The sequence below is a fragment of the Apis mellifera genome, linkage group LG7 (assembly GCF_003254395.2).
Source record: "Apis mellifera strain DH4 linkage group LG7, Amel_HAv3.1, whole genome shotgun sequence".
NCBI lineage: Eukaryota > Metazoa > Arthropoda > Insecta > Hymenoptera > Apidae > Apis > Apis mellifera.
The window spans coordinates 9,589,247-9,615,983 of record NC_037644.1 but is presented as its reverse complement, the minus strand read 5'-3'; the positions used below and the strand labels follow the sequence as shown (position 1 = coordinate 9,615,983).

General features: G+C 27.2%; 4 protein-coding genes across 22 annotated transcripts in view; 2 read left to right on the top strand and 2 right to left on the bottom strand.

Annotated features, from left to right (window-relative positions):
* The first annotated feature begins 988 nt into the window (after positions 1–988).
* On the top strand, positions 989–3,834 carry LOC413493 (inhibitor of nuclear factor kappa-B kinase subunit epsilon). Its single transcript, XM_396937.7, has 4 exons — positions 989–1,710; positions 1,784–2,957; positions 3,029–3,230; positions 3,336–3,834. Exons 1-4 carry the CDS (start codon positions 1,287–1,289, stop codon positions 3,771–3,773), a joined length of 2,238 nt encoding a protein of 745 aa, XP_396937.4. The 5' UTR covers positions 989–1,286; the 3' UTR covers positions 3,774–3,834.
* Positions 3,835–4,366: 532 nt separating this feature from the next.
* LOC413494 (protein VAC14 homolog) lies at positions 4,367–7,122 on the bottom strand. Its single transcript, XM_026441670.1, has 7 exons — positions 6,871–7,122; positions 6,399–6,780; positions 5,745–6,318; positions 5,094–5,665; positions 4,912–5,030; positions 4,738–4,817; positions 4,367–4,677 (listed from the first exon to the last, which is right to left on the bottom strand). The coding sequence occupies exons 1-7, from the start codon at positions 6,972–6,974 to the stop codon at positions 4,367–4,369; spliced, it is 2,142 nt and encodes a 713-aa protein (XP_026297455.1). The 5' UTR covers positions 6,975–7,122.
* Positions 7,123–7,589: 467 nt separating this feature from the next.
* Positions 7,590–9,380, top strand: LOC413495 (mediator of RNA polymerase II transcription subunit 27). Its single transcript, XM_396939.6, has 5 exons — positions 7,590–7,681; positions 8,014–8,217; positions 8,276–8,545; positions 8,658–8,958; positions 9,052–9,380. Exons 2-5 carry the CDS (start codon positions 8,027–8,029, stop codon positions 9,184–9,186), a joined length of 897 nt encoding a protein of 298 aa, XP_396939.2. The 5' UTR covers positions 7,590–7,681; positions 8,014–8,026; the 3' UTR covers positions 9,187–9,380.
* Positions 9,381–11,430: 2,050 nt separating this feature from the next.
* LOC409933 (glucose transporter type 1) overlaps positions 11,431–26,737 on the bottom strand; it is a 34,418-nt gene continuing 19,111 nt past the window's right edge. For 3 of the 19 annotated variants that reach the window (XM_026441925.1, XM_026441926.1, XM_026441923.1), the window contains 7 exons: positions 26,351–26,582; positions 25,996–26,208; positions 24,257–24,481; positions 23,897–24,036; positions 21,497–21,526; positions 17,392–17,489; positions 11,431–13,784 (listed from right to left, as the gene is read on the bottom strand). In XM_026441925.1, the coding sequence (XP_026297710.1) occupies positions 13,681–13,784; positions 17,392–17,489; positions 21,497–21,526; positions 23,897–24,036; positions 24,257–24,481; positions 25,996–26,208; positions 26,351–26,582 (1,042 nt within the window). In that variant the 3' untranslated portion in view covers positions 11,431–13,680. Of the gene's footprint in view, positions 13,785–16,744; positions 16,998–17,391; positions 17,490–17,690; positions 17,715–18,786; positions 18,944–21,496; positions 21,527–23,896; positions 24,037–24,256; positions 24,482–25,995; positions 26,209–26,350; positions 26,583–26,737 lie in introns of those variants that run through there. The other 16 variants (XM_026441906.1, XM_026441907.1, XM_026441922.1 and 13 more) reach the window with 13 other exon arrangements.

Below are 26,737 nucleotides of genomic sequence, written 5' to 3'. Positions count from 1 at the left end.
AGAAAAAAAATTAATATCATGAATAAGATATTACATACAAAATTATATGAGATATCTGGTATATTATTGAATTCTCCAGAATAAAAAAAAATTTTAAAAATATTCATTATAAAAATATGGCAACTTTTATTATAAGCAGTAAAAATGCAAAAAGTAACTATCATTAGAATTAAGAAAAAATGTTGAAAAAAATTAATTCAAAACCTAAAAAATAGTTACGATAAATAAGGTATACAAATAATAAGTGTTTCACAGATAAATATATACTTGAAATTTAAAAAAAAAATTATTTTTAAAAATATAAAATAATAAAAAATATAAAAATGATTCATATATATATATATATATATATATATATATATATATATGATGTAAAAAAAAAATTTATGTGTGAAATATATATAGTTCTTATAACATGGATATATAAAATCACATACTTACGATATATAAAAATTGAATTGACTATTTTAAGATTTTTGTTTAATAGATTAAAAAAAAGAAATTTAATTAAATATCAAAGTCTTGAAAGAAAATATAGAGAAGAATAAAAATAGATTGAAAATTGAAATAGATGGAATCAGCGCCATATTCGGAATGTCGCAAATGAAATTAATGTAGAGAAAAAAAGATATTAAAGGATAGAAATACGATAAGAATTGACAACTAACGCCATCTCTTGAGTAATAAAGATATTTCTTGAAAGGTAAGATAAGGTAGAATAAAAATTGCAGATCAGTGCCATCTCTTGAGTAATTTTAGAAAAATGATTTTTTTTAGATATTTTTTCCATTCAGAGATGGCGCCAGCGATTAATTCTTATCCTATTTCTATCCTTTTTCTATTATTTATTCTCTTTGTTATATTAGTTTAATTTGCGGCACTCTGAAGATGGCGCTGATTTCATAATTTTTATTCTATCTCTATCCTTTTTTCTATCTGCTCTTGTTTATATTATTCTTGACGCATGATTACAAAGAAATTATAATTTTTCTAAGTCGATAACATTGAAAATGATATTAAAATGGTAAGGGAATCCTAGTGCTTTCGAAGAATTCAAAGAAAAAAAAATGCATTGATTAGATTTTATTCTATACTTCTGTCTGTATTATATATTATATTTTTTTCTTAGTAATGAAGCAGATATATAGTTAATTATTCATGATAATATATGTATACTGTAAAACATATATAAATATATACAAAAATAGTATTTTTAAAATTTAAAAAGAGGTTAAACCATTTGTCAAACTTCCAAATCTTGTATAAACTTTTAAGAGTTTAAAAAAATGTCTTTTTTACGTGGATCAACGAATTTTGTATGGTGTACGACTAGTGTTCTTGGTAAAGGTGCAACTGGAGCAGTTTTTCAAGGAGTAAATAAAAACAATGGAGAACCAGTTGCAGTTAAAACATTCAATCAGCTAAGTCATATGCGACCACATGATGTACAAATGCGAGAATTTGAAGTTCTTAAAAAAGTAAATCATGAAAATATTGTTCAATTATTAGCAATTGAGGAAGAACAAGATGGTCGTGGTACAGTGATTGTTATGGAACTGTGTACTGGGGGTAGTCTCTTCAATATTTTAGATGATCCAGAAAATACTTATGGACTAGCAGAAAGTGAATTTTTGTTAGTATTAGAGCATTTAACTGCTGGAATGAAACACTTACGTGATAATAATTTAGTACATAGAGATTTAAAACCAGGTAAGAAATTAAAAATACATATAATTATACATATTATACATCTTTTTAAATAAAATTATAATTAATTTTGTAGGTAATATAATGAAATTCATTGCGGATGATGGTAGTACAATTTATAAACTTACTGACTTTGGTGCTGCTAGAGAATTACAAGAAGATCAACAGTTTGTTTCTTTGTATGGTACAGAAGAATATTTACATCCAGATATATATGAAAGAGCAGTTTTACGTAAACCTGTGGGCAAAACATTTGGAGCAACTGTAGACTTATGGTCTATAGGTGTAACATTATATCATGTAGCTACAGGAAACTTACCATTTAGACCATTTGGTGGACGGAGAAATAAAGAAACAATGTTTTATATTATTACAAAAAAAGCTTCTGGTGTTATATCAGGTGTACAAACTTCTGAAAATGGACCTATTGAATGGAGTAGAGAATTACCACAAAATTGTCAACTGAGTACTGGTTTAAAAAAAATTGTAACTCCATTATTAGCTGGTTTATTAGAAGTTGATCCTCAAAAAATATGGAGTTTTGAAAGATTTTTTTCAGAAGTAACAGATACTCTTTGTAGAAAACGTATACATATATTTAATATACATAAAGGTAGCCTCATAAAAATATTCTTGCATCCTGAAGAAAAATTGACTGCACTACAAGTACATATACAAGATCAAACTGATATTGCACCTCATGCTCAGATACTTCTTTTTGGAGATACATTTTTAACAAATATCATAGAAGAATCTACTTCTGGAAAAGGTTATCCAAATACATCTGAAAACAAACCATTAATGTTATTTTCTAGAGAAAATAATAATGTTGATTTACCTGTGGATACAGAATTACCTAAATTCCCAGTATTTGCAAATTTAGTATCTGTTGAAAATGATGCTAGTCAAGCAAAAGTAGCTTGTTCTGTTGGCTATGTCTGTAAAAGAAGAATTGATAAATTAGTATTATGTAGTAAACTATCACAGGATGCAATAGAAGCTTTTAGTGGACTTGTCTCAACAGAACTTACAAGATTATTAGAAAAATGTCAACATTCCAAAGAATTTACAAAAGCTGTAGAAGATACAACTATAGCAATAGAAAGAAGTGAAAATCTTGCCTGGCAAGTTTCTAGAAAACTTGGAAGACAAAACACCTTAGAAATAAAAAATTGGAAAAAAGAATTAGATATGAAGAGTAAAGAACTTCTAACTGAATTAGCTCCTGCAGTAGTACAACTTCATCAGAGGTAATTAAATTTCATTATTGTATTCTTTTAATTCATATAATAAGAATATATTCATATCATTTCAAAAATAGATATGTAAAAGAAGGCAGTTTGCGTGGTGAATGGGACAATATTATTCGTGGATTGTGGTGTCCATGGTTTAACAAAGCAAGTCAAAAAGCTGCTACTTTAGTCGACCGTTTACGAGATGGTTGGCAACATTTATTGAGAGATAGAGCTACTCGTGGTCTTACATACAATGATGAACAATTTCATGTTCTAGAACGAATAAAGGTATTTCTTTTAAAAAAATATATAAGCAAGAAGTATATAAATATATAAGTAAAAAAATAACAATGACAAAATAATATTTATTTTAAATTTTTTATTTATTCTCAGGTTACATCCACAGGTCAAAGAATAAAAAATCTTCTTGAAACATTTTGTATTCCTTCTATGATAAGTCGATCTGAATGTGTTGCTGATTGGTATAAAATGGCACAAACGGTTTTCTTACAAACTCAAATTTTAGACAAAGATGTAGATAATTATGAACATATATTAGAGGCATTTTCTTATCGTTTATCGCACGAAAGTAAAGAACGATACGAAAATTTTGTACATTTAATAGACAGATTTCCAGAGAAATTAAAAACTATTGAAAAAACTAATTCACCTGCTCAAGAAAGTACAAAAAAATGGAAAAATATTTGTGTTATGCAAGAACAAATTGCAATGATTCTATATAAAAATGGTTTACTTATAGATCAACTCGATCGTTTATCAACACTCGACACTTTAGAGGATACAGATGATTCGGAATATACATCGCTCTAGCAAAATTTTTTTTAATTTTTATTATTTTTTTAAAGAGAAAAAGACTGACAATATATTTACATTAAATATAGAAAAAAATAAAATTTCCTTTATTATTTTATTAATTATAATTATATTATTAAATAACGTATTTGATGCGTTTTAAAATTATAGTTTTACTTATCAAATAAAAAAAAAAAATATTTTAAAAAAATTCTATATATAAAGACTATATTTTTCTTCTTTTTTTTTTTTAAAAAAGGTGATATGAATTCAAATATATTGTAAATAGCGATATATTTAATCTATTTAGTGTCTTGATGTATTTGTATATACAAAGATAATAAATATATTAATGTTAATTATAATATATATTAAATATTATGGAAAAATAATTTAACTTAATAATTGATTTTAAAATACTTAATAATTTTGTGATAAAAAAGTAGATATCATAAATGCATGAATTTTTAATAAGTACGTTAATATGATAAAAAAGTTTAAAAGTATGTTTATATATTGTATATGTATATATATATATATATATATATGCACCAATTTTCTTCAAATTATTATTTATAATTATCTAAAATTTAATATTATAAAAATGTTATTTATATATCTGCATGATTTGTATTTTTTTCTGTTAAATTTGTTAATCGTTGTTTACGTTTCTGTTCTTGATGCTGTTCTTGAATAATGTGAAAATGTTTCAATAATTCAGAATAGTTTAATATGTGTTTAGAAGGTCTGATTTTGATTGGATTTGGTCTTGGTATAGGTTTTGTTGTTAATGGTGGTATTGCTGCTAAACGTCTTTGTAAAGTTGCATATGCTTCACTTTGAGGAAGAATCATGAGTAGACCATAAAGTGCATATACTAAAGCATCATTCTCTTCTCTTTCTAGAAGCTGTAATCTCAAGTCTAAAATGCATTATTTTTCTGTAAATATAATTAATTATAATAAAAATTTAATATACTTACAAGTAAATATGGGAGATTCGATTAATTGTACTAATTTATCTATTTCAGTAAGAAATTCCACGGTTACTTCTATGTTTTCACTGTATTTGATTTTAGTTAAGTAATATTAGATTATAAAAATTTAATTTGAAAAAAAAGAAATATATATTAATTATACACAATAATAAAGGATACAATGATCGAATAATATTACATGCATGTTCATAAAGTTGTGATAAAAAACATAATGCTACAGTTGCAACAGGATTGTGACACCAAGATATGTATAAACATTTAAATAATTCGCAACTTTCCTATAATAATATACACAATTTAAAATAATAATTAAATATACAAGAAATATAAAGAATACTCACTAAAGATTCTAAATCTTTAAGTTTATTGCGTAAATCAAATAATTCTGAACTTGTTAACAGTATAACATTTAAAGTTTGTATCATTGTACGTGCAAAACTTAAATTTGATTCCTCCAATAATATTTCTGCTAATGTTTTATAAATATCTTCAGCACTCAATAAAATACATAATTCTCTAATAATAAAAGCTCCTCTTTCTTCTAATAAATGTCTGTCTGCTGAAAATATTCTTAATAAATTTATAATAAATTTTGTAAAATACTTATTTTGCATTTCTGCATTTGAATCTGTAATTGCTGCTTCAGGTGATTTTGAACTAATTATTTCGGCCATTACAACTAATGTTTGTTGTACCACTTCATCTGAATTATCACTTAAAGATTTCATTAAAATTGGGAACAAATTTTCAATATGATTAAACATTTTATGTGGAATATTGATAAATAAATGATGAATCCACTTTAAAACAGCAACTTTTGTTTGGACTGACATGCACATTAAATATTTTGTTAACACTTCGACAACACTAGATAAATCTAAACTTTCAGCTAAGGAACAAGATTGACTAGAATCTAAAAAAAAACAATTTTTTTACAACTATTATCAACCATTATTTAAATATTTTATAATTTTAAAAATCTATAACTTTACCTTTTTGAGATTGAGTATCAGTTTCACTAACATTATTTACAATTTCTTTATTTTTCATTGTTATTAATTTCATCAAATTTACATTGACTTGTGTTGCAGTTTCTTTAATACTTTTTCTGGTATCTCCATCATATGCTAAACAGGGTAATACTGCTACAAGAATACCAGACATATAAGGAAGCATTAGAGGACCTGATAAATGTACAAATTCCTTAATCCATGTAATTGCTGTTAATTGTAATAATTCATCTGTACTTTGAGCATGTGTAATTAAAATATTTATCATTCCAGGAAAATCTACTCTTCCAGGATTAGCTTTTATACTTCTCAAAAATTCACCAAGGACTGTGTCTGTAACTTTTTTAATTTCTTGTGTTGGATCTTCTAATATTCTAAATAAACCATCAAGAATTTCAGGTAGAAATATAATAAAATCCATATTAGGAACAGCATCTAAGACTGATACCCATGCTATTACAAATTGCCTACCAAATGTATTTTTAGTATAAATACGTTCTCTCAATAAAGGCATAAATCCAACTAAATCAAATAAACCACTTTCTGTTACAATATCCTGAAATTTTTTAACAGAGTTTTTAATAGAAATATCTTGATATTATATGTATTTTTTTTAATTTTATAAATTTTAATTACCTTCATTAGTCTGTCAAGTAACTCAGTAGCATTTTTCACTGATTGTTCTGAGTCACATGCTAATTTACTAAGTGCTGCAAAAATATCTGTAAACTGTGGCAATACTGCTCCTCTTGCTACTTTTACTACATTATATAAACTTTCACAAGCATAATATCTTACACGTAAATCCGAATCACAGAAACAAGCTAAGATAGGATGAATTAAATCTTCTATATATTGACCAGTATCTTTTCCCAATCCTACTGCTATTGCTGCTAAACCTATTAAACCACCTTTTCGTGTATGTGGATTTTGTGATGTAGCAAGATCTTGACCTAATACTTTTAACAATCGTTTAATTTGGACAGTATTATTGTGTGCAGCAAATTCTTTTACCATTCTAAAATAAAATATAATTAATAAATATCACAAATAAAAATATAATACAAATAAATGTAAAAACATGAGTAAACAAAATGTATAACCTTACTTTTCTATTTCCAAGGCTGCTGCTTTTCGTTTTTCGTAAAGTTTGTCATTAAGAGAACGTACACAAGCAGGACTAAGAGGCGCATAATCTCTTTCAGACATCATCTTTTAATGTCAAGTTTTTAAATTACAAAAATATACATTAAAATAATTTTAAAAAATGACAGCTTTTTCTGTATTATTCCAACCTCAAATTTCTATCTGTCATATAAGCGCATGCGTTTTTATATAAAATACATGTGAAAGTTAATGATCTAAAATATATATAATTTTTATCATTATATTAAAACATTATAAAATATAAAATCCTAATTTTTCCTTCAAAAAGAAAGAAATATAATAGAAATAAAAATAATAGAAATTATAATATAAATATTATTTTCTTGTTATTATAATATAATAATTATTTAAAATTACAATGTATATATTATAATAATTTATAAAACATATTTTTATTTATAAATTATTTATAAATAAATTTAATGAATTTAATAAATTTTTTATAAAATAATGTATTATATAATGTAATGTGTAAATAATGATTTATAAAATGATTATGAATAATTTCATATATATATTTATAAATTTAAAATTTTTATTTATATATATATATCAATAAAATATTAAAATAAAATAATACAAGAAAGTATTTATTTGAGAAATCCTAATAATATTATTGTTTTTATTATAATAATATTATTTGCATCTGTATTATATATCGTTTGTGGTATATTGTTTATGACTTAAAAAATGGCGGCTTTTGTGATTTTGTTGTTATTGCATTTATAAAATTATACAATTTTATAATCGGAGTAAGTTTTATAATTTTTATAAATAATTTTCGAGTACACATATTTAATAAAAATTAAAAAAATATCTTATTATAAAGTAAGATAATTTATATGTAATAAAATTTTATTTATAAATATAAAATATTTAAGGTTAGACATTAATAATAACTTCTAAAAAGTTAAGTTGTTATTATATTTTAATGTATTGTATCATAAAGCTTTATTATAATTAAATTTAATTTATTATATTTATTATATTTAATTTAATATGTAATAAATATATAAGTATATGAAATGTATTAAATATTTATATATTTATATATATATATAATATTTTATTCATAAAAATTAAGAACTGTAAACAACATGGAACAACAACAACAACAACAACAGTTACAAACTGCATTGACAGCAATTAAAGTTTTGCGTTCAAGTGTTGGTCAAGTATTTGATTCTTTGGGAAATGGGTTACGTGCTGATCATGGAGAAGAAAATAAAGAAAATAAATATTTGCTTGAATTGCAAGAGCTATTAACAACTGTTAATGTGAATTTAAGGTATTATTTTAAATTTTTAAAAATATATATATTTTATTAAATATATTTTTATGTTTAGAGATGTTGAACAAGCTGTAAGTAGTTTAAATCCACCACCAGGAGCATTTCATTTAGCAAGTACTACATATCTTAGTCAAGAAACAACGCAAGAAAGACAAGCATTATATAGTACATTAGTTAATAGTTATAAATGGACAGATAAAGTTCATGAATATAGCAATGTTGCTCAATCAATACTTAGTCAAAATTCTTTAAAAAGATCATATAATACAACTAGCAGAGCAAAAAGAGGTAGAATTCAAACAAGTAATCATAATGTTCCTCAACAGTAAGTTGTATTATTATAATATTAGAAATTATAATTTTTTATGTATGTATCAATATCAATTATGAATCAATATCAATAAGTTACTTATTATTAATATACATTTTTTTTGTAGGCAAGTAGATTCTTTAATAGCCACATTTGATAGACTTTTTAGTGATATGACAGTATCTGTATCTCGACCATTTGCTTCAAATGCAGTATTACATGTTACACTAGGACATGTTTTGAAAGGAGTTATAGCATTTAAAGGTTTAATGATTGAATGGGTAGTAGTTAAAGGTTATGGAGAAACTATGGATTTATGGACAGAATCTAGACATAAAGTTTTTCGAAAAGTAACAGAAAATGCTCATGCTGCAATGTTACATTTTTATTCTCCTACATTACCTGAATTAGCTGTTCGATCATTTATGGTAAGAAAGTATGAACACTTTGAATAATATACATCATAGAATATACATTATATCTTAAAGATTTAACTGATTATATATTTTTTTATTTTATAGACTTGGTTTTATAGTTTGAATAATTTATTTAGTGATCCATGTAAGCGTTGTGGTTTACATTTACATAGTGCTTTACCTCCAACATGGAGAGATTTTCGAACTTTGGAACCCTATCATCAAGAATGTAAACCATAAGTATTTATAGAAAAATTTTATAAATTGTATAAAATAATATTAAATATTATACTTTCATTCTTTTATAAAATGTATTTAATTAAATATAAAAAAAATCTATAAAAATGGAAATTCATAAAATCTATAAAAAAATATGATAAATATTTATATACTTCTTCTTGTTTAAATAAATAAAAGAACAATGATATTACTTAGTAAATATTTTTATTTATAGATTTTAAAAGATGTGTGTATGATCTTCCACTTAAATTTATCTGTTCAGCTTAAATACATTAATCATAAGTAATTAAAATATCATAGACAAGTGCTACGCATATATACAATTGCAAATAAAACCATGTTTGCAATATTACATATTTGCGTTTATTATTTACTAATACAAACTTGAAATTATATAAATTAAAAACAAAATGAAAAAAATATGAAATGATTTCTTTTTAAAAAAATATATATAAAATTTGATACATAAAATAAATAGTTTGAACAAATTCGATGATAATAAATTGTTTATAAATTCTAAAAATTTTTTTTTTTTAAATTAAATTTTAATTTTTTATTTCATTGAATACTTTTAACATATTTTAACTAAAATATAATATAAATAAGTACAGTCTTCTTCGTAAAATAAATGTTAAAAAGAATTATATCAATAAAAAATAAAATTTCTACAAGATAAAATACTTATTTTTTGTGTCAAGATTTACATATAATATAAAAATGAACAGACATAAATTTTTCTTGTTTGGAATATAATAGTTTTGCAATCGATGGTTTTTTTCTTTATCTGTATCCTACATATGTATATCATTCTTAATATTATTACATGCTATTTAGTTTTACGTAACTCTAATTAATATTATTTAAATATAATTATATAAGTACTTTTCACATAACTGTACACATTCACATTTGGAATATTGGTGCTCTCTGTGGAGCACAAGTCGTTTAAGTGGCAGTGAACTTATTTTACAAATCGTTATTCTGATCACTTTGTTGGACTGTTCCAATTTTTTCTTTTCTCATCTTTCTTTAAGGCTTTATAAATGTTGCAATATTCAGTGAATTTAATATCATATCATTGATTCGAAACTATATATGCAATCATAACTGATTTTTTTTTATCAAAGTCATGATAAGTGCGGAATAGGTCCTCGCATAAAGATTTGCCGTTCATATATGTATATGTATATTTATATATGCATAATATTACAGCTTTAGAAACGAGTTATTTATTTATTATATCATGTAAATGAATTATAATGAAATTGATTTTTTGGTACGAAGAAGTGTTTTCTTTTTAAAACACTTTAAACACGTACACATTATTTTAGACCTTCAAAAACAAGAGAAATGTCTCATGTTTTATAATTTTATATTCATATGTATATGTGGCATAACTGTATCTCATTGTTATATTTATCTAATGACATTAATTATAATTTTCATTGTGACGAAAGTAGAAAAATCGTTCATAGATTATCTTTTATTTCTTTTTTAGATGTAGATAATTTTGTGTTTGCTTCGAAATATTCAATGAACATGTATCACAGCATGCCTTTTCTCGAGAGGATTAATAAAGAAATATGATTCAAATTTCTATAACTTATTTAGTTAATTCTGAATTTATATATATATATATATATATATATATATATATATATATATATATATAACAGTTTAAGATAATTTCTGTCACTAATTTAAATATAGATTAACAAATTTCAAGATGTGAAAAGTAAATCTGTATATCATAAAATAATTTTTCTAATACGATTCAATTTTTTTTCAAATTCGACTCGTTAACTTCATTTGTTCAGATGTGTAATTATTTTCGAGTCGAAATAATTGCAACTACTGGTATATATAATTATTGTGTTTAAGCTTGTAAGGATTTTAAAAAATGGATATGCTACCAGCACTCGGTCCGCGATTATTGTACAACCATAACACGAGTGAGAAACAGTTCATTTCTGTTCAACATACATATAAGTACGATATTAACGAAGTTTATGATCGTTATCATTAGTCTGTAACATTATGCTACTATAAACTAGTAGCTATGTACGTATGAATGTATAATTCTATCCTAAGTATTCATAATTAATACTTGGAATTCTGATAATACTCTAATGCAAGGAAATCTACTTTAGCATATTTTCAGTTCAATAGCTTTATTGCCTTTCTCACTGATTCTGTATGATTTGGACAGCTTATAATTAAAAGTTTTTTCTTTATCTTGTCATATTTTTTTTTTCTCGTTAAATTATAATATACGATTTATACCGCACACGATGTTATTTATTTATTTTTTCTTTATTCTACTCTAGATATCATGTTGCGATTATACCGCAATAATTTAAATAGCAAACCGATTTGAGATTAATTTATTTATAAGCTAACGCGATCAGTATATTCTTTAGTGTTACTTTATTATTCTATTTGTGAACCTATTTTCAGAACTAAAAGTAATTTATTCAAAATCTAAATTCATTTAGACTTTTTAATCTGTAATGTAATGTATACGCATAAAATATCATAAAAAGCTGAAATAGTATAAATAACATTCTAATTTTTTTTTTTTTAATTAAAAATTGCGTCATTGCATAAAATCTATTTTTCAATATCCAATATAACTTTTAAAAAATGAAATTACGAAGGAAGTTCTCCAATAGAAAGAGAGCTTGAAACATTATATAATGCATTCGATTAATATTCACCTTAAGTAATCAGTTGTTTGTGTATCGGTATTGAGTATATCGCTCGAATGATGAATTAATTTTCATATAACGCTATTTTGAATAGGGAATTGAATATACTACATCGAATAGTATAGGATTATTATACATTTTCTTATATAACGACGTAATAAGTATCGTAGAAGTATACAGTATGTACATATATATACATATAAAGGAAATTTTTCTCAAAGAATTTACATAACATCAAATGACGTGCATTTTGGTGTTATTAAAACATTAATGACAAAAGGTAGTAAGAAAAGGCATGCCTCTAGATGTACGAGGTATTATAGCGTTATAGTTCAAACGAAAGGGTTCGACATTTCGTGCAAAATTTATATATCTAATATTAAAATTGCCATTTTTAAAATCTCTTAATTAAAGTTTAATTTGCAATTTAATTTTCGTATTAATATTAATCTTAATTTATAAAACATTTGTATAAGTTTTATCTATTTAAAATCCTAAAACAATCCACTATCGAAATAAATTTGCGTATACGCATAATTCAAAGCTTACTGATCGTAATAACTAACACCCATTCGTTTGTAGCACTGTGTCCCCGTACTTTTATAAGATAAAACGAGTTGTAAATATTGTTTTTATGAGGCACCATATAAGAATGACGTTATCGTAATTAACGTCTTTAACATTGCGATTGTTAAAGCGATAGACTGAATCTATCTTTCAGTTTAATGTTGATTGAATAATAATTTGGTCGATTCCAGATTCGAAATTTGTTCCTAACTTCAGTCATAAAATTCATTAAATTCAATTTATCAATAAACATATAATCCACAATCATAGTACAGTGCAATGACTTATAAAGATAACAATAATATAAAATGACATATAATTTCAATAAATTCTATGAAATTAACGATATAAAAGTGAAGTATATAGATATACACCTCTTTTCTTCTGGGGTTTCGTTAAACGATTCGTCGCATCTAGCAATTATATGTTCTATTATTTTCTTCGATGTCGCACAAAGTTCACATACTTTTTAATGATCACGATTCAACTTCTTATGCATTTTCTTTGTTTTTTTTTTTATCTTTTTTTCAAACATATGTCTAGGCACAATCACTTTCGCAACATTTCATTAGATTTTTTCTCAAAGATTCTCGTTCTTAATTCATTTCTTTTTTTTTTTTATTTTTGGTTTGACACGAAAAAGATTTGCGTGTCATATCGAACGCTGTAATTGTGATTTATCTATCGAAACCGTATCGAAAAATCTGCAAACCATCAACAAGTCTTTTTGCCATTACAACCACTCGTTTACAACACTGTTGTTATTCTATTTGTTCAGAAAATTGTAATTGCTAAGTTCTGCGAAACTAAGAACGTTTCTTATGTTTAAATATTCATTCGTGAAGATAACCTTACATACGACGTTCGTATTACGAACATACTGAATTGAATCAGGCCGCGCTAAGAAACGTTCGCAATTGACTTCATTCTATTCAGTATTCAAATATAATCAACAAGTGATTCAATCATTGAATTAGGCATGATTGCACGATACATTATTCTCAAAATTCTCCGTGACACTCAAACCAATAGTGGTTGCGTTCACTGCTCGACGTAAACTGTTCCGCAAGAAAGCCGCGCAGGCCTTGCTCCTCTCCGTGATGATCTCGTACAGTTGATTTTCCAATGTGAGGCTGTTGGTGGTGAGCAGTAGCGGCAGTGGAATTGACGCGTTCATGATCACTAGATTACCAATATTAAGAGGAGCTGTTTCCCATTGTCAGACACCGCTGTTCGGAAAGCGTGGCGGGGGAAGCGGGGGCGGTGATCTCTCCGGTTGAGCGGGTGCGTCGGAAGATCGCTCTGATCCAGCTGCAAACACAACTGTTCACCCAGATTAATCAGATGCACATTTTCAATACGTATTTTCAATACTTGTTACACTACTCTTCGCATTCATCTACTTAAACCGTTTCAATTTAGATAGACGACAAATAGCACAAGCTTCTACGATTCTTGTAGAAAAATTGTTAAAAAAAAATTGAACTGTATTTTTAATAATGTGATTTTGAGTTAATTGAATAATTAAATTTAAATTTTTTCTTTATATCGAGATTTTCAATTTATATCGAAATTGAATAATCGCACTATTATAAAATTTTATTCTACTATATTTTTTTCTGATTGTGAATAGAATATTATTTTATCCACAATTGTTTTAAAATGATTTTGATGAATTGGTATACGAATATATTTATAAAAAGATTGTAAAAAATTATTTGGTTTATGATAAATAGTGTTAAATATAAATAGTATCTATTTAAAATATGACGAATGTATAAATCTATATTTGTAATCTGTATTTTATAAAATGTAAATTTGTATAAATTTTTGTTTTACATAATATTATATATTTTTTTATTTTGAAATTTAAAATGTAGAAATTTCCTTTTTTTTATTACTTAATATTATATTTGAATTATACATAATACTATTATTTTCATATTAAAAGGTTAAATTAGTCAACAGCATCCTGAAAATATCATAAAAAGATTTGAAAAATGATAAAATATAATTTTATTCTTAATTCAGTCAGTTATTTTTAAATCTGAAAGTATTATCAAATAATATTAAAAAAGAACATATATATATAAACTTTTAAATATTACAAGCATTGTGTAATGCATTTATAAATAATTATTTTGTTTGTAATAAATATATTGTAATAATATTTTTTTAAAATATTATTTGTATCCATCTAATAATTATGTTTGAAAGACTTATACATAATTCTAAGAATTAGCATAGATATATGCATATTATTATTTATTTTGGTTAAATTGTTTAATAAATAGAATTAGTTTCTATGATATCTTATTTTTTAGCATTTCATCAAGTAAAAAAATAAACTTAAGAATGGCAATATTTTGAAATAAAAAATGCACAAGATTGATATTTACTATTCATAACTTCTTTTTTCTTGTTTTTTAATCTAAATGAAGTAAATTACATTCATGCGGACATGCCCATTACACCATTCATGCTTCAATTGCAATAGTATTGAAAAAGTTGGTTTTGCAGCTTCATATAAAAAATAATGATAATGTTATATTATTTGTTTTTTTTAAATCTTATAAGTTTAACATTCATATGACTCCTCACTCTTTCATATTTTTACATTTCTTAAATCGATTTATGGAGACCATATGTGTAATGTAAGATCCTTAATGGCCTACCTCCATATAAACTACTACAAAGGCCAGTGTTAATAGCGCATAATACATGTATACTCTTAGAATGGAAATAGAAATGAAGCCAATATATCTACTAGTTTTATTTATAAGAATTATAGGAATATATTAAAATTGACTAGAATCAGATTGTATATAGGATAACAGATTATCATACTGCACACAGATGACAGAAGAGAGACATGTAATATATATATATATATATATACAGAGTTCCTATATAACTAGACATAATTATATTTTCAAAATTATTAAAGACAGAAAAAAATATTGAGGGAATAAAATCAAATGATATGTTCTATATATCTACTATCTACTTATTCATTCTTGTTAACATTAATATATTTGTAAAATATAATTTCTATTGGAATACGTATTCTGTTTAATTTTTATTCATTCAATTGATTATATATTTTGGAATTCAATTTATTTCATTAAATGCTTCATTTAAGAAACTTGTGAAGTGATATGTAAAAATCAATGAAAAAAAAAATGATAAAATTTCAATAATACTGTATATTTATTCAGACATGTCAATCCAAGATTAAAAATTTCTATTGCATTTTAACTATTACATTCAACAATATTTTCTATTTTTAAAAAGTGATTTATTAATTTTTTTATACAATTCAAAATATGATGAGCAACTTCAAATGAAAAATTAATTATTTCTAGGATGCTCTGATACATAATATCAAAAGAGTAGAATTACTTAAAATGAAAAGTATTTGAATCATTTGAATCAATCAAAATCAATATGTATTTGACTATTCTTAGATTCTTTTTTAAATTTTAAAATATTTAAATTGCTTAAAAAATTAAAATACTGTGATAGAAACAATGAAAGTGAAAAGTAAGTGACATGATAAATTCGAATGAAAAATATATAAAATGCTTTGTATGTATATTTAAAGAAAAGATTATTTTAATGTGGAAATGCATAAAAATTACTGATACATAGAACATGTAACAGATATTTAATTTTGTTCTCTGATAATTTTTTCTTTCTCTAATACTTTATAATTTCACCCAGTAGTATGGAACACTCTGTATAATATGTATAAATTATAGAGCTTATAACATTGAGAGTTTCTTGAACTCTGAAAGATAAAAAAATTATAGAAAAGTACATATCTATTCCTATTCAACAATATTTTTTAATATTTATAATATCTATTTATAAATCATTTGACATACGTGGTGAATTTAGTCAAGTTCATAAGCTCTATAAATGAAAATATTTCAACTATTCAATTTTTAATTGAGTTTAAATGGTGTGAGTGTTTGGCTGAAGCAGTGAGAGTCATGAAAAGCTAAAATAGAACTATGATCAATGAAATGCAAATAGTTACATAAAGTGAAAATGAGTTTGAGATAATTAAAATTTAATAATGATTTTTCCTGGAAAAAGAGGGCATCGTATAATAATAAATTGAACTTCAAACAAATTTTTTTACGAGATACATTGCTATGATTTGTATGAATAAATTTCTAATGAATTCTTTAAAATAATAAAAGATGAATAATTAGAAACGAACAATTGGAAAATGGACATTTACAAAAAATATTGATGTTGAATTAAATTTTAACTTCTAATGTCTTATATATGTATATATATATAATACATTTGTAATCAATGATATATGATTAAAATAATCTCTTATCATTTACAGAATTATATTCGATTGCACCCCTCTCTAATTTTTGCTATTGTCAACATAAAAATATAGGTAGTGTGATATTGTTCTCTGCTAGGACCACTTGTATATCTTGTAGTAGCGAAGCAGCAATGTAATTTTGATTTCATATAATCAGCACTTTGATTCCTCTGCACTTTTGAATCATACTGAAAGCAGAAAAATAATAGTCGCAAATAAATTTGAAACGAATGTATCACAATGAAACTACAAATAAATAAAAATTACGAACATACATAGATGGCATTATGTCATGCACAATGAGAGGTAGATGGAATAAGCGACAAGTGACAAACAATTCTTTGAAAATTAATAATTTAAATTTAAATAAATTAATAACGTAATTATTCCATATGTGATTTTTACTAAATAAAACATATATAATAATGATATTTTTATCGTGATTTATATAAGTATCAATTATTGAAGGAAAAAAAATAAATAAATAAAAGAATTGAAAGAATTATTTGTCGTATAAAGACGGAAATGGCTATATGATGACAGATGTTTGTGGACGATTTTGGTCAGGTTTTTAAGCCTTACATGAATCAGGATGTGGCTTCTCCTCGGCCACCATCAGGGCTGCACTCTCTGCTGGCGGTATGTGTCCCTCTAATGCATTCACACAGTTTAGCATGCTCCTGCAAAACATCACGCGACTTGTCCAAGTTTCCGCTTCTTGATACATGTCTATTGAATCTTTCCTTCCCTTATTATATTCCACATCTTCGTCGAGGGCATCGATTTAACATGCACCGACATCGTAGGACCATGGGGAAACAGTATCGCGGCTTATCAACTTAAGTACTCGTCAACGTAAGTAATACATATCCGTTTTTTTTATTTTTTATTCTATCCTAATTGACCTGGATTTAAAAATTTTCGATTTGTGATGATGTATCCCGGCTTATAACACTACTACTATTATAATATATTGTTTTGTATTTGATTTTGTTCTGTGGCACGTTAATAACAATAACAAAAGCTACCATTAGTCGAACTTTAATTTTGCCTATTTTTTTTGTTCACACAATTCGCTTCACACAGCTAAAGTAAAAGATAAACTTTCGTTACTTGGATTTATTCCGATTTTCTTTCTTTCCTTTCTTTCTTTCTTTTTTTTTTTTTCTGTCTCGTCTCAAAAGAAATGATAATTCATTTCACAGTTTCTAGCCTTGTAGGATTTCAGTGGTTCACTGGCCTGTGTAGTAGACTTCAAAAAGTGTACGTATCGCTTGCTATAATTATCGAATAATTTCAACTATTTTTGACTACTTCGCTTTCTTATCGAACGGGAGTTTCGCGGGATCGCGGTTAACCATAAAAAAAAAAACGACAGATGAATGCACACGCTGCGCAGAGATACTTCGATCTCTTCTCAGCGTACACTGAATATTTCTTAATTGACTTTTCCTGCAAGGTGAATGGAAATTAGGTCAAAAAAGTTAATTTGACCAAAGTTGAAAAAAGAAAAAAGAAAAAAAAAAGAAAAAGAAAGAAAAATAAAAACTCGAGGTCGTCCATGTATACGAGTGAAGAAGAAAACTAAAACCGGTAATTAAATAAACAAACAGATTTATTTTACAACATAGAATATATGTGTATATATATATATTTATATATATATATATTGTATGTATATGATCTTATCGGTGATGCCGAAATATTCGTTCATTAATATAATATATACTATAGTAACGAATGTTTCCAAAAAGTATTTTTTTTTCTTTTTTTTTTCCTATTTTTTTTTTTTTATATATATATATATATCTTTTAGTCTTTAAACTTGTATGTATATCAGTGATATATAATGATATCTTATAGCAGTTTGTGTGCTACGAGTATGCTAAATCGTTGCCAATAACAATTATTCCATTAGATCGACCGGAGATACGAGAATCTATAGTGGTCTTCGATATTCGATTAAAATCGTTCTTAATTATCAGTATTTTTTTTTTTGTTTTTTTTTATTCGTTCATTTATTTATTTATTTATTTATTTTTTTTATGGTTTGTCAGTAGCATGGGTATGGTTGGCAGTGGTGGCGTCAGATAGGACGGTCTCCTTGCTAGAGTTAGTGGCGAGCTCCTCTTCCCTGCAATATAATAACGTTACATGGCCAACGAGCCTCGAATCGTTTTTATGTTTCGATTTTGAGAGAGAAAATCGTAGTTTTTTTCGCGCCGTTTAACAAGGAAACTGTTTCATTGTCAAGAAACGTGTGCGCGCGATTGATAATGGATCGAGAAAATAAGAAAAGGGGGAGGGGGATCGTTGGAGATTCCCCAAATACCGTGGTAATTGTCACCGTTCGGAACATCCGTTTTCGAGATTTATCAAGCGGCTGTTATAATAATCTGTGTCGGCTGTGTCATCTGACGATAATATTTGATTAAAAATGACCCATTTTATTTACGTATGTGGATGTAAATTATCTATATCTTCAACGTGAAAATGAATGATAAAATTTTTCCGTTTTTTCTTTTTTTTTTTTCAAAGAAAAAGAGAATTTTGTATTGCATCTTTAGGTAGGAATATTCGTATTTCAATTACAATTAAATAATTCCTAGTGTTGTTGAAATCCCAATCTCGTTCGAAAGAGAAGACTGGTTTTTTTCTCAATAGGAATCATCTATTTGTATTTATTTAATTTTATTTATCTCTTTTTTTACGTACATTAAATGTACAGCTTGCTCGAAATTTTGTAATTGTAATCGTTGAAAATGTTAATGCATGGATTATGGATATATCGAGTGTACAAGCTGTAAAAAAAAAAAGGTATACATATTTTTTTATGAAACTTATTCACGCGATTATGCCTTATATCGTTCATCATGATTTACCTAAATAGTTTATATAAATATAAATAGATATGTATATATATATATATATGTATGTATATGTATAATAATAATGATCACATAAATGCGGTTTACTGACACAATAAAAGTCAAACATACACAATCATAAATTGATAAGTAGCACTCATTCGATCATAAAAGACAAGAAGAAAATGGCTTTTTATACTAATTCTATGTCGTTTATCAACTAGCGTAACGGCTGTTATGTTAAAGAACAAATTTAATTAAAATTCCACTAAATCATAAGCAACCACAGACTGACTATCGATTAGAGTTCATTCATGTATGTATATATGTATATAAAAGCTGTTAACGATTCATCGAATGTTTCGGCAAAACCTTTCTTCAGCGTAATTTATAATAAAAAAAAAAAAAAAAACAAAGAGGATGAATGTAAAGGAAAAAAAAAAAAAGAAAGAAAGAAGAAAAGAAGAAAAAAAAAAATATAATTGCGTAGCTTGCGAGTTTATCAAGAGCTGCACTGATCAGACAAGGGAACGTGAACGTAAAATAATTATTTTCACGCTTCACGTTAACATTTCCCTTCTTTTTTTCTCTCTCGTATTAATTTTCAATTACTTTCTTTTTTTTTTTTTTTTTTTTTTTTTACGTTTTGCGCGAACGATGGAGATAGAACAATAGATTATGCAAAGCGGCTCTTGCTGCGTTTGCCTATCGAAGTAAGAAAAATGTATCTATATATATATATATTTATCATATTTGTATACAACTCAGAAATCAGAATTTGTTACGGCAAAACATAGTAATAGTAAGCACTAACATGCAATCGCACAGTACAGCGCCATAAACTCGTGCCAACTATCGACATGAAAATTATTCCAAGACTGATCTGTCGTCGAACATTTATATTCTGGGTATTGATAGACTAAAAAAGGAGCATGCTGTAAAAAATACAAGGCTCCAAGAAGGGTATCAAATAAGTAAGTAGTCGGGGCTGTTATGTATATAGCAAATAGCCTTGTCAACAATTAATTTGTAGTATTTTTGCGCTTCATTTTTTTTTTTTTTTTTATTCAATCTTTCTATTGCGGCGAGAAAAGCGTTTTTTATATATTAATCACATAATAGCCCTGAAGAACTATTAGAAACTGTGAAATGTATCTTCGCAAAAAAGAAAAACGAAAAAGAAAAAAAGAAACAAGAAAAAAAAAAAAGAAAAAAGAAAAGAAAAAGAAAAGAAAAATTATTAACTCGTCGTAAATCGAGATTTATTCATGCAATCTATACGTTCTTCTCGTCTTTACGATTAATATAATAGCCTGACTGAGTAGCGCATGAGATGGAAACTCACATGAGCTGATAAGTAGTAAGTAAAGATGTTTCAACATGCCAGGCTGTTAGACCGAAGTTAATGATGGTCACTTAAAAATAGGCAGGGGCAGGATTATTTTTCGCTTGCAGAAGCAATGATCGAGGGGAGGGAGGGGCTAAATTGAGCTCGAATTCGATCACACATCAAAAATCTCACCTTCGTGGAAAGAAAAAAAAAAAAAATATTATAACAAATATAATATAGATAATATAGATAATTATGCGGATAAGATAGATATTATATAAAATGGAAGTTTGGCGGGAGAATGAAAGAAATAATGGATGTAAATGATTTGCTAAAAAATAATCCTTTCTTTAAAGACGACTAGTGGTGTCTTTGGTAATCTGATTTGCTCATGCAGTTAAATAATAATCTTTAGAAATTCATATATATATATATTATATTGTAACAAAGCCACCACAGTAACAAGGGAATTTTATTTTCTGTGACTCACCCATAAAGTCTGCTGTCCCGCAAGCTGCTCCTGCTCCAAATAACATAGAAAGCACAATTACGATATCATGTAGAACGTAATTTTCATTTGTGTGAAGGAAAAAAAAAAAAAAAAAAGAAGAAGAAGAAGAAGAAGAAAAGAAAAGAAAAAAAAAAGTACGGAAGTTTCAGAACTTAAAGAATTTACCAGAACCATTAAATAACGATTTATTGAAATAATACATATACAATATAGCTAAACAAATAAATATAATAATAATAATAATAATAATAATAATAATATCCATTTTGGCCTTGGGAAAATACGAATAACAATAAAAACTATAAAAGCTTCAAGCCTCAGCACGTTTTTTACAAATGAATGTCCATAATAATAATAATATACGGAAATCTCAAATGAACAATGGTGAAGGTAAAACAAATCGATCGTAGTTTCGATCATATTAAAAAAAGAAAAAAAGAAAAATTAATTTATTTCAATTTACTTGTTAAATTTTAACCATTATATCATATATGTATATATTTATACGCAGCAACAACAATGATGAGAAGAAAAATCATTAGATAGATTTTAATGTCAATCAATCGAGAACGGAAAAAGAAATTTCATTCCTACAAAGAAGAGAATTGCACGAATCTACGAAAACAATGTTGTACCTTCTTCTATATATGTATATATATATTATATATATATATATAATTACAAGAAAGACTTTGTTCGGTTATTATTGCCGAGATAATTCTTTTTTTTCTTTTTCTTTTTTTTTTTTTCGACAATGACTACCATGATATGAATAATAAACTGTTACAACCATGCGACAACAATCACCATGAATCATTTTTCATGATATTATTATACACATATATTATAATCTCAAAAACTGATATACTTTCTCTACGAATATTACGGAATTAAAAAGATCTCGTTTCGTTCTTTTATATCGAATCTCGAAACTTTATTATTATACAACTGTTCCCAATTGTGAGTTTTCAAGTATTTAATCTCGAACAGAGAAACGCTCTCGGTTCACGTAACACGCGAAGAAATTTCGAAAAAATGATTATTCGATCCTCTCTCTTTCTTACACCGGATACAATTAACAATTAACGTAAATACGCGTACGAGTCGATTGATTATTTTTGAAATATATATATATATATATATATTTCTCTCGAAAAATCGAACGAACTTTTTTATCACAGTTGAATATTCGTATTATAGCCTCGATTAGGCGGCAATATACACACGGCGTGGTGCGGCATTAATTTTAATCCAAATTGATCGATCCCCGTTTTATCATTACAGGGTAACGCATTTGTAATTTCATGCCTCAACTACATAATGCATATGAAAGTAATATTAAAGAAATTGTACTACTACTGATATGCTTGATATAATAATAATAATGATGATTATGATGATGATAATAATAATAGCAATAATAACGGTAAAGTCGACAGGTATTGTTGTATAGTAATTGTAGCTTGAAAGAAGCTCTTACAGAGTTCTTTAAGTGTTCGATATATATAATGCGTGCAACATCGTGATTCGATTCGTTTTGAAGATAATTTGCTGCGCTCGTTTCCCTTTTTCCCCTCTTTTTTTTTTCTTTTCTTTTCTTTTCTTTTTTTTTTTTTCTTTTTCCCCTCGTCAAACAAACACGTTATGCTAACTACTCGATTAATCGTATGTACATGTTAATTATTCGTCTACTTTTCGCACGATGAATCGTTCTTATTAATATTATATCGATTTGTTGGATAAATTAATAATGCGTGCATTTCCTAAGCCTTTTTTTCTTCGCAAGAATTAAATTTTTCTTTTCTCTCTCTCTCTCTCTCTCTCTCCCTCTCTTTCATTCCTTCTCCTTGCACTTTTCCTTCGATTCGAACGTAACAATTCAGAGATTCACGCGATTTTCGATGTGATACACTACTTGATGACTCATTTGTAAAATATAGACGGGCGGATGTGTGGACGGATATGATACAACAATTATATTATGCATCGAATATTTTCACAGAAACTTGCGAAACTTAATAATTCTTTCCGCGTTTTCATCAATTTCAACAATCGACATTAACACGTTGTTTATAAAAAAAAAACATGGATACAAAGTCTCTTGATTTCAAACTCTTTCCGCACTTTTTCATCAGACAACAAAATCAAAACGAAAGAAACGAACAAGCTTTGCCTTTTGGACAGATAGCAATTAGATATACAATGTACAGAATAATACGTATATACGTGTGAAGAAAAATCGATGGATCAACAGCGAAAAGAAAAAGGGGGGAGAGCTGCGGAAGGAGGGAGGCGGGGAGCTTGAGAACCGAAGATTATCTATCTAATGATTTGCTATACGTATTGGGAATGGTGTTAAGTGGCTTATTTATTGCGTACCTGTCGTTACCATGCCTGAATAAAGCTAGAATTTCTTCGAATGTTTTATTCTTGGTCTCAGGAACCTGCTTGTACGTGAAGATCCAGAAGATGGCTAGGAATGCACTGAATGGTAGGAACGTGTAGTTTTCAAGGCTAGTCTGCAACACATGAAAACATGGGGATCAAATAGGGAATATCAATATCTGCTCGTCCTTCTGTTTGAAATCCTTTTTATTGCCTCTGTCCTGTACAAGTATTCTTTCCAAGAGCTTTAACCTTTAAACGAAATATTTTAATTCTAATATTTAACCTTAATTAAAAAAACATAATGTATAAAATGTATAAATTGAGAGGGAAGTTTGTATTATAATATCTCACCTTCATACTTGGAAAACCGATGCCAACCACAAAATTAGCTATCCAATTGACGAGGACCGCGATGGACATGGCCGCAGGTCTGGGGCCTTGCGAGAACAGTTCGGCCGTGATCATCCACGGGATGGAGCCGGGGCCCACGGCAAAAAATACGACGAAAAAGAGCGTCGAGACGACCGACAGATAAGACATCCAGTCAATCATTTCCTGCACATAACCGAAAAACTCCTATCAGGCAGTAGAATCGTGTTCTTCTTTCCTGAGCAGCCGGAGGAGTTCTCTCTCAGGAGGAAATTAATCGTAAACACCTATGGAACTCAAACAAATAATAATAAACTGAATAAAATATACGGCATGCGATTATGTGCAGCTCAACCCTGTGTTCGAGGCGATGATGCGATTGCGACAATGCGTAAAACAGTGCTCTTTTGTTATATATATATATGTACAATAACACCCTTCTGTTGTTATATATAAGCGTTCAAGCGATATGACTGGCCATATTGTATCTAAGGAATAACCAGGATACGATTCTCTAGAGACCTCAGATAAATTAAGTGTCTGAGTGTAAGAAAGATACAATACAATACACGTTTGGTTATAGTTATCGCGAGGTTTGATTCACTTTTGTGGCTCTTTTGAACGGATTACACCATGTGTATTACACGACTTTGTAGTTAAAGTAACGTTGAGAGAAAAAAGCAATAGTGCCACACTATATATATACAGAAATGAGTTTATTCTCATAATTGTAAATTGAATAGAGAGATTAGAAGATTGTCATTGATTTCAATTACAAGACAACAAGGTGACAGGTTTGAGCCGGAATATAGACTAATAAAAAAAGGGAGTAAATGTCTCCTCCAGGCAGTCACGAAAGAGGTCGTTAATGAAAAAGGGAGGGGATGGGAGAAGGATGGTGACAAGGTTTCAAAAAAAGCACAATTATTAAAGCCTAAGCAAATAAATAAAACTGCATGCATCTTACTTGGATACTTTGACACATCAATATTTTTCAAAAAAAAAAAAAAATATTCTTTAATTTCAAAAGTTTGTCTTTAATAATTATATTATTCGGTAAAATTATCAAAATGATATTATGATTTTCTCTTTTCTTATCTCTCACCAAAAATTGACGAGTCAAAACATAGAATATTAATGTAATCTCCTTTTCTAGAAGATGCAAATGAAAAATAACATGCAGGAGACAGGATAGATCTTACAAGTTACATGAATAATTGGGAGAAATTAAAATGAGATGTCGAATGCATATTTATATACGTTAAGTGGTGATAATTCTCACTGTCGTCGGTGCAGTGCTGCACTCCAGCTGTGAACAAAGTGTTAGATACACCTTTCGCCAAGGTGCATGAAGTGACAAAGCACAAAAAAGAGACAGCTATATACAATCCACGTTTTTTGTGGCGTAATTCAATTGTCCTGAGAGATTGTTGATTTCCATCAATTTTCTACGTTTCGGAAAAACGAACCTTTCTTCCTGATTAATTATTTCTTTTATGAGTTTTCTTAACGAGAATCGATTACTTTCTACTCGATTACTATCACAAAATACTTTCTATTCAATTAATAATTTAACGATAATTCTACCAGAGAATACCATTACTTTTTATCTCGACTTTCGATTATTAGAGGATCTTAAGACGACACAGTTTACTTGTTAAATAACATCGATATTACAATACGTAGCATAGTTGAAAAAGTCTTAAAAAATTTAAACTTACCTTTATGAGAAAAGAAATTGTGATGAATATTGAAAAGATAAACATGCCACCAAGACCGTATAAGTGCAATGTACGTCTTCCTGTCCTATCCATAAGAGGGATGGATACTAACGTCATAACAACCATAATGGAACCTATGCCAATGGTTGCAAACTTGGCACTCTCCTCTGTCAAACCAGAACTAGTATACAAATTTGTCGAATAGTAAAATACCTGAAACCAATTTCACGCTCTATTAAAAATCACTCGATGAATGGATGAATCGCGTTTAAGAATTTAAACGAGATCAAGTTCATCGTATCCCATTCCATTATAAAGCAGGTACACGGATGATTTATGATTCCACGCTACTTACAGCGTTAATGCCTGAAAGCTGTTGGGAAAGTTGCATAACCACACCGATGATAAGAGGTGCTCTCAAAGTTGGGCTACATATGAGCTCTGTCATCGATATTCTAGACTCGGCTTGTTGAGCTCGTTCTTCGGCTCTCATTTCTTCGATGTCTTCTTCCACTTGGTTACTGGCTCTCAACCTCCTCAAAGCTTTACGGGCTTCCTCCTCCCACTGTTTAGTAATGAGCAAATATCTAGAGCAAAGCATGGAAAAAAAAAGAGAGAAGCTGTAATCCTTGATAAAAATAGAACTAAAACACATGCTACTGAAATATTACTCTCTGAATGAAAAGTAAAGATAATTTGAAAGATATATCTCTCTTGATACAATTTATCATATATTGTGCTT

Excerpts from the sequence above, each read along its gene's own strand:
- LOC413495 (XM_396939.6), top strand. The coding sequence starts at position 8,027 with ATGGAACAACAACAACAACAACAACAGTTACAAACTGCATTGACAGCA. Across the intron at positions 8,218-8,275 it reads ACTGTTAATGTGAATTTAAG|AGATGTTGAACAAGCTGTAA; the intron begins GTATTATTTTAA and ends TTTTATGTTTAG. Across the intron at positions 8,546-8,657 it reads AATCATAATGTTCCTCAACA|GCAAGTAGATTCTTTAATAG; the intron begins GTAAGTTGTATT and ends TTTTTTTTGTAG.
- LOC413493 (XM_396937.7), top strand. The coding sequence starts at position 1,287 with ATGTCTTTTTTACGTGGATCAACGAATTTTGTATGGTGTACGACTAGT. Across the intron at positions 1,711-1,783 it reads ACATAGAGATTTAAAACCAG|GTAATATAATGAAATTCATT; the intron begins GTAAGAAATTAA and ends TTAATTTTGTAG. Across the intron at positions 3,231-3,335 it reads ATGTTCTAGAACGAATAAAG|GTTACATCCACAGGTCAAAG; the intron begins GTATTTCTTTTA and ends ATTTATTCTCAG.
- LOC413494 (XM_026441670.1), bottom strand. The coding sequence starts at position 6,974 with ATGATGTCTGAAAGAGATTATGCGCCTCTTAGTCCTGCTTGTGTACGT. Across the intron at positions 6,781-6,870 it reads GCAGCCTTGGAAATAGAAAA|AATGGTAAAAGAATTTGCTG; the intron begins GTAAGGTTATAC and ends ATTTTATTTTAG. Across the intron at positions 4,678-4,737 it reads CGAATCTCCCATATTTACTT|ACTTGAGATTACAGCTTCTA; the intron begins GTAAGTATATTA and ends AATGCATTTTAG.